This window comes from Parasteatoda tepidariorum, chromosome 5 (assembly GCF_043381705.1).
Source record: "Parasteatoda tepidariorum isolate YZ-2023 chromosome 5, CAS_Ptep_4.0, whole genome shotgun sequence".
Lineage (NCBI taxonomy): Eukaryota > Metazoa > Arthropoda > Arachnida > Araneae > Theridiidae > Parasteatoda > Parasteatoda tepidariorum.
Window position 1 is genome coordinate 35,678,330 of NC_092208.1, and position 8,410 is coordinate 35,686,739.

General features: G+C 31.3%; 1 protein-coding gene across 1 annotated transcript in view; it reads left to right on the top strand.

The window, feature by feature from the left end:
- The first annotated feature begins 287 nt into the window (after positions 1–287).
- The window catches only part of LOC122268307 (short-chain specific acyl-CoA dehydrogenase, mitochondrial-like), a 40,919-nt gene continuing 32,796 nt past the window's right edge, over positions 288–8,410 (top strand). The window contains exons 1-2 of the mRNA XM_071181028.1: positions 288–502; positions 726–813. Coding sequence (XP_071037129.1) covers positions 288–502; positions 726–813 — 303 coding nt within the window. The remainder of the gene's footprint in view (positions 503–725; positions 814–8,410) is intronic.

Consider the following 8,410-nt stretch of genomic DNA (forward strand, 5'->3'; position numbering starts at 1 on the left):
GGGAGAAAAACTTGGACTCCCTGCAAATGTAGTATTCATACATGTCTGAGTATTCATACATGTGCCTTGGACTCCAAGGCACATGTATGAATACTCACAGGATGCAATGACATATGTTCTCGCATATGGGCTCCTAGATTTATTTATTACATTTACGTGCAATTCTGCTTGGGTTGAAATTAGAGATATTTTGTTACCAGGACAATCATCATCGGATCGTCATGATATTACAGCACGTGTGTTCAAACAAAAATGATAATCTTTACTTGATTTCATTGTGAAGCGTCATGTTTTTAGAGAGACACGGTGTTGGGTGTACTCTATTGAATGGCAAAAACGAGGATGGATTGCCACAGGCACACATTTTGATTTGGCTTATTGAAAAAATCCCACCATGCCAAACTGATCAGATATCAGCAGAAATTCCTGATGTCGCCATAGATCCAGTCTTATTTCAGATCATTGTCCATTTCATGCTCCGTGTGCATCACCATACATGTCTGTTTGAAAATGCCCTAATGATATCCTAGAGAATTAACTGCTGAGACTATCACTGGTTTTTTTCACCATTAAATAAAATTTGCATTTCAAATCATAATCGCAAATGTCATTTACACACTTAAATACAAAATTCAAATTCAAATTGAAAGCGTTGCAACGCACGCAGGGTACAGCTAGTCTAATTAATAAAGAAACTCTTCTTTATATATTCTTTTCAATAATAGATTGCCTTCAGAACAAGGTGACATTGGCGATCACGAAGTTAGTCCCACTGAAAATAATCTACAAGAAACGATATCAAGTCGCGACAAAGTAAAAAAAAAAAAAACTAAGAGGTGCGAAAACGAACATGCGAGATTACGATACATGTTCCCCAAACTCTGATTCTACAACTCACCAATCAAGGCCATTTCAACATAACGAAACGGACATCGTCTTCCACAGCGCGAGTCGACATCGGAACGTAAAAGAAAGAGTCTTATATCGCTATATCGTTTTCTTATATCCTTGCGTGTCTTATATCGCTATATCGTTTTGCGCTCGTTGTCTTTACTCAACGGCTTAAATCAGATTTCTGATGCATCTCCTGGAATGAAAGTCGCTGTATCGTCTTGCCGATATATGCGTTAAATCGATATGTCTTGATACATCGATTTATAGACCAGTCCTAGTTAAGATATATCAGTTATTAAATAACCAGTTCCAATTTCTTGTTCTTAAATAACGTGTACAAAATATTAGTTCTTGAATAAAGTACCTATAACGGTGTCAATTCCTAAAGATAAAACACACGTTTGCAAGCGTCTAATCTAAACTTATTAATCCTTTTATTCTTTTTTTTAAAATCTATTTGAGTTTATCTCAATCTATCTCAATCAATCTATCTCTAATCTATCTCAAAAGTAATGAGATTACATTTGAATAATAGTTTTAAAAAGTCTTTTTAAAGGCACCACAGTTTTTTTTCTTCCTGAAATATAATTCATATTTAATTCAAACATTTTATTTATTTTTCAATAGGATGAAGATTTAAGTGAACTGTGTACTTTTCAATACAAAATGCATTTAAGAAATTCCTCATAAAGAAATCAATATTGTTATGATTAATCAAGATACATCTGAGGAAAACATTTCTAAGAAAGCTTAGACACTTAAAATGTTTTACTTTAACCTTATTTTTAGTAATTTTAAATTAGGATGAAGATCTTATGAACTAGTTTTAAAAACTTAAATAAACATGTATTATAAAATTGATTACAGTGCCTTGACATAAGAGTTTTTCTGTATCTTCAGTTTGATTATACCAACCTGCACTTTAGTATATATAAAAGTAAAATATATTTTATATTTTAGGGCTCTAAGAGAACTTTTGCTTTTATTTGTTCTTTAGCATTTGTTCTATTTTTAACCTAATTAATTTGTTTTATCCATCATGATTGCTTACATCTCAAAAAACATCTATAGTTGATTTATCGAGAAAATTATATTGTCAACAATGTCAATTCATCATAATTAACAACACTTAAATTCGAAAAAAAGTTGTTCGCAAGTATAATACTAGTTTCCATTGGACATATTTCAATTATAAATGTGGAGTTTAATTAAAAAAATATATATATAACTTTAAACGCAATAAAAAGATTTTGCTAAAATTTAAATCAAATCAGTAAAAAAAAATATTTTATTTATCTATTTAATTATTTATTTATTTTATTTACTTATTATTTTTTTTACTAAAAAATTGAAAATAAGAAACACTGAGAAAACTCTAAACAAGTCAATACAATCGATACATCAGAATACGACATCAAGTCAATGCTCTTCACAGTCATTAAATTTTAAAATTAAATTTCAGCTTAGAGTTTCAGATTAAAACTAAATTTGAAAGCTTTAATTAAAATTATTACTAAATATTGCAAAGAGAATTTTGTGTTTTAATATTTGTGTTACATGATCGTATGAAAACACAAAACACATGATCTTATGAAAATTTGCAAAAAAATTCCAGAATCTTTAAATGAATATTTTAATGAATATCTTTCCAATCTGATGCGATTCTGAAACTGCCGTAATATTTAAAATTAATTAAAATAAAAAAACGCATTGAGTCCTATGTTTCGTTTTCCAAGTTGCTAATATGGTAATTATCATTGTTCTAACATATATAACAGAAATTATTACTATCTCTAATTTTTTTTTTTTTTTTTCATTTTCATAAGATCATGTGTTAGAGGCGACAAGGAGCATGCGCTACACCACGTCCCATAAAAACGAATGAACTTTCTTTTCAATAATGTTAAAAGTCATATTTGAAACATCTCGTAACATTAAAGATTTTTTAACAAAATAAATTAAATTAGTATCCCATTTTTGTTAGACATATTCCAATAATCAAAAACTTCAAAAAATAATATTTAATGACATATTAATCTTTTCTTAAAGAGACGAGTTTCATAAGAAACATTTCATTCACTTGTGTAATTTTTTTAAATTCTTCCTGACCTTACATTTACTTAAAGGAAATTTTAGGGTGTTTTTTTCTTTGAAAAAAATAATTAAAATCTTCATAGTCAGCCGCTATTTTATTATAGAGAGGGGAGAGGAGCAGTTTTTTCTCATTTTTAGACAATGACAAAGGGGAGAGATGAAGATAAGATTATTTATTTTTGTAAAACATTTTTTATTAACAAATTTCTTAGACAGATATTTGTTTATTATGATATTAAATATGTATTTAAGAGGTCTATTCCCTGACGTATTTTAAACGTAACTTTTCCTTTTCTGCATTTTTAGAAATCTTATATTGAGTAAAATAATGTGTAAAATGATTTTTCAAAATTCGAAGCTATGAAGTTCAACGAGTTCGAATTTATTATTATTTTATTACATAGAAGCAATCTGAAAATTGCTTGAATAGTTTCTGATGTATCAAAGGGTCTAGGGTGGAAAAAAAATTTCCGGGTGAAAGCGAATTATGTCTGACGATTCCTATGCAATGCGTATCCACTGTAGCTTGTATTTTAAAAACAACCCATTTCAAAAATCAATACAATTTACTATTTTACACGTAATAAGCTTTCCAAAAAGAGGGCACAAAAAAATTTGAGAAAATTGTGCAGTACTTTTCCAAAAACCAGGCAAATTTCCCAAAAAGTCCAAACATATTAATTAACAAAGATATTAATACAAGAATGAGTCTTTTTATTTAGTATTTATGGCTCAACATTTTTATCAATAACACTGTTAGAAATGTTTTGTTATTCGTCTCAAGCTATTAAGTCAAAAATCTGAAGGAATGTTTATCAAGAAAAAAAGAGTATGATTTTGCGTTTTAAATCGTGTATTAAATTATTATTTTACCTACCGTATATTTGCACCTGCACTGATTAAATTGCATATCTTAAATGTGCCTCTCTAAACACGGAAACTGCATCTTAGTACGAGTAATATTTTGTCCTACTAGTTTTTATTAATGAAATATATCTTTACTGTTATAAACTTTCAATTAAAATGAACAATGAGGTGTTAATAAACATTGAAAATATACGGATAAGCTATCTTATTAAATCTACAATATAGTAAGTAAAAATCAATTTTAATATGTATAAAAAAATTATTTAATATCTATGTATCGGGAAATTAAACTTGTTTTTGTTTTAATCTAGCCATACAGTGTTATTGTAAGTTCCAAAAATCACAATCATATGTGATGCCTTCAACTAGCGGGCAACATTATTTATAACAGAAGATTTTTGATTGCAATTGCTAAGAATACAAAAGAGGATCAAGTTCTTGATTTCAGAGTTGTAAGAAAATTTAGCTGCACCACAACTAATAGCTAATTTTCTACAGAATTTTTTAACTTCTTAATTGAAATATTCTCGAGCAGCATGACAAATAAAACAATTTGCTTTATTCCGCTTAAGTCTTATTTTCCACCCCTATTCTTATTATCAGGGGTGATTGTGACTCCAATTAAAAAATCCTGAGAATTTCCTGAGAAATATCATTAATGACGCATTTCAAAAAATTAATATCTTTATAAATTTAAATCGTTGATATTTTCACAACGTGAAAGTCTACATAAATTATATGCAGCATAATTTAAATTAATAATTACGTATTTAGTTTATTTTTATCTCTAATCACATTCATTATTCTACCATAAAAAATATTTACTGATGAAAGAGATGCCAAGTATGAATTCCAGTTCTAATATTTTTAAATAAAATATACAAGAATTTTTATACATAAATGTGATCGATGATTTCTGTAAACTTCTGGACTGTGGATTTCCAGTTCGCAGTTAACGAAAAATCTTGAAACCCGGATTTTTTCCGGAGCACAATCATCTCTGTATCATTTTCAATTTAAAAATATAGAGAGAGGAGCAGGGGGATTTAATTTAAATAGTTTATAAAAAGAGGCTTGAACTAAGCAAAGTATAATAAACAATAGGAGAAATTATGCTATGTTTACAAATAATTCGAATAGTCGAAAATAGTATTTTTTATTATTTAATAAAATGCAACTTACAATTTATTTCAATCAGTAATTTTGTCCTGAAACTCTGGTTATACATTTAATAGATACATCTTAGCAGATTAAATAATTTTATGGGGGATTGGTTTATGAACTACTAATGTTCAACTCCGTAGCCTTGCAATTTTAAACCCAATCCAGAAGACAAGGGAACTTCTGGATCAAGTAGTGTGAAAAATTTGCCTTCGTGGAGGCTTTTCTATGGAACTAGTCCGCATTTGCGCTACATGGAGAGGAAGAACAGGAGAACCTTTCACAGTTAGCCTGATGGCAAGGGGACTCTAAACCCATGATCCGTCTAAGGATATTTCACATCAGCACTCGGTGCAAGCCGAATGCGGATTCCGGAGCCGGATGCAGCCATCGCTGGGGATTCGAACCCGGTGCACATCATTGGAAGGCGAACGCTCTATACCCTGAGCATCTCAGTATGCACTATATTATCATATCCATGCACTTCATGAAGATAAATAGTAGTATGTAAATTTTCATTCCTGATTTAGTTTATCATCCACTCTCTGATACAACGCATTCTTTTTCTACTTTTTGCTCGTAAATATCACATTTAATCAATTTAATTGAATCGTGTCACTGACAAACCTGCATTCAGTTTAAGAAAGGACTAATTTCACATCTACGTAACGGTCCGACCAAAATTACGTAATTCCTAAAATAAAATAGTATCTAAATAACGATCCACTAAAATCCAATTATAGTAACTGAATATCTGAGTTCTTTTGCGGATTTTTTAAGTTTTTCTCCCACAAACTGAATAACTTACATTACTAACTGAATGGATGGCTTATAAACTCTTTCCAAATTGAAGAACAGCTGGCATAAATTAAAGAAGGCTTTTTTATTTCATATTCTATAACTGTCGTTGAACAGCCAACCCAATTTCGGGTTTACGACTACTAATGTTCAACTCCGTAGCCTAGTAATTTTGAACCCAATCCAGAAGACAAGGGATCTCCTGTATTAAGTAGTGAGAGAAATTTACCTTTGTGAACTTTTTGATGGAACTAATCCGCATTCGCGCCATGTGGAGAAGAAAACCACGCAACTCTCCCCCTTATTAGACTGACGACAAGGGGACTCTAATCCATGATCCGTCTACCACTGAAGACATTTAACGTCAGCACTGTGGTTGATGCGAGCCGGGTGTGGAATTTCGTATCGACCAGCTATCTTTAAGATTCGAACCCCGTTTACCTCATTGGAAGGCAAACGCTCTATCTCTTGAGCCAGTGTTTCCCAAACTTATGACTTATACTAAACGCTCTTTCTTGTTCTAAAAGCTCTTTCCAACGATGAAAAAAATTGATTAAAGTTTTCAGGTTTCGATAGAACTGGAAGAGATAGAGTTTTAATGCTATGAATTAGATTCTCAATGTTTGTTTCAGGTGTATCATTTATTGTTTTGGGAGGGTCAATTTTAAATGCTTTGTTTTTAGCCTCTAATAAAAGCATTTCTTTCTCGAGTCTTTCTAATTTTAGCTTTTCTAACTTAACTTGAATTTCGCTTTGTTTAAGTTCCCTTTCCGCTATTTGTACTCTTTCTTCTTCGGCGTTAGTTATCAAATTTTAGACAAATTCTGAATCATTCTTAAATATTTATGTTAACTCTGCAAAAAAATAGCCAATACAAAAATACGCAATCGTAAATTTTCATGGCTAACTTCATTTTTAAATGAAATGTTTCGAAATTTTCGTTTGTTGCAAGATATTTTGCATTAGAACTCGTACCCCCGCTAAACTGTTCCCGTGCTCCTGGGGGTACGCGTACCACACTTTGAGAAACACTGCCCTGAGCCATCATGGCTCTAAAGAAAGATATTGGAAAAGTTCAATCAAGGTTGCTGCGGAATTCAAACCTGCTACCTCCCCGCTTCTGAATGTTAGGTGGAAGGGCTAACCTCCTTGGCCATGGAAACCACTAGTCTAATTTAGGATTACTTTATTTACGCCTCATTACAGCTGCACAATGGGGATATTGGCGTTGGTCTGGGAGACATGCTTAGAGATGATCCGAAGACATACCATCACAATTTTGATAGTCTGCGGAAAAAAATCTAATTTTTGAAGAAACTTCCTCAATTTAGACATAGATCTGAAGGGGAAGGGAATTTTATACACTTCCTTGTATCCATTACACTGCTCAGCGAGAAGACTTTCGAATTACGCAGATTTTACGAGAAAATATATTGTATCTATACTAGATGGATCTTAGAGGAGTAGAGAATTGAACCCCGGCCCCTCCGACCGGAGTCAGATTCTCTAAACTCTTATGACACACGACCAATATTGTTTTAGTTTATTATTATGTTAAATTTTTGAACGATATGTTAAATTATAAGGGTCCGTTGACCTTCTTTCTGATGTATTTCAATGTTTTCGAGGCTTGTTGCCATCGTTGTTACTCTAAAATTTTTAACATTTTATTTTTATTTACTTGCTGTCAAATTAAAAATTGTTGTTCCATTGTATTCGGCGAATGGGCCTATAAGTCTAGGCCACTGTAAAATTTTCCATAAACTCTTATGACGAAACGCGAATAACAGCTTTCGTTTTGTTGTAACGCATGTTACAGAAACGCATGTAACAGCAGAAAATTACAGAAGAACATTTCACATGAGACATGCATCTCAGATTAAGACCGCAATCATGACTTATACACACTTTGGTGCCGTTGAAAGATGAAAAAAATGACACATCGGCCACTCATCGAGGTTGTCTTAAACCAGGGGTCTGTTTAGAAGAAATTAAAATGAACAAATCAATCAATCAATCAATCGGATCATCCTCCGGGATGTTTCCCAGACCGTCGCCAATAGCCCATTGTGCAGCTCTACTGCGACGTAAAGTAACAACAAGAACAATATACAATTTAAAAGCTCCATGAAAAAAAAAAATTTTTTTTTGCAATAACGGACCCTATTTGCACAAATTCATAAAAGCGGACCCTGGTTGAAAGAATGTGAATAATTTTTTCACAATTTCACGAAAAACGGACCTTTCACAAAATGTCTGGACAGACCCCTGCTTAAACTGAAACAGAAATAAGCAGCTGGAAATTTTGAGCCTATAAAACCTATAAAAGAGGCCAAGTCGAATTGATTCTTCTTGTTGTTTTTAAAATTTAAGTGATTTTTTACAGTTGTACATTAGTGAAGGTAAGCTCTGTAATTTAAAAAATATATTTTTTTTATTTGTCTCTTATAGTCTTTAGTATTTTTGTTTTAAGTCTAATTGTTATTGTTTATTATTAAAATTATTTCCACAAATAATTATTGCTTACTAGTATTGAAAACTTATTTTAATTAAATAGTTCTAATATTTTTAGTTCTAATATTTTTAAATAAAATAT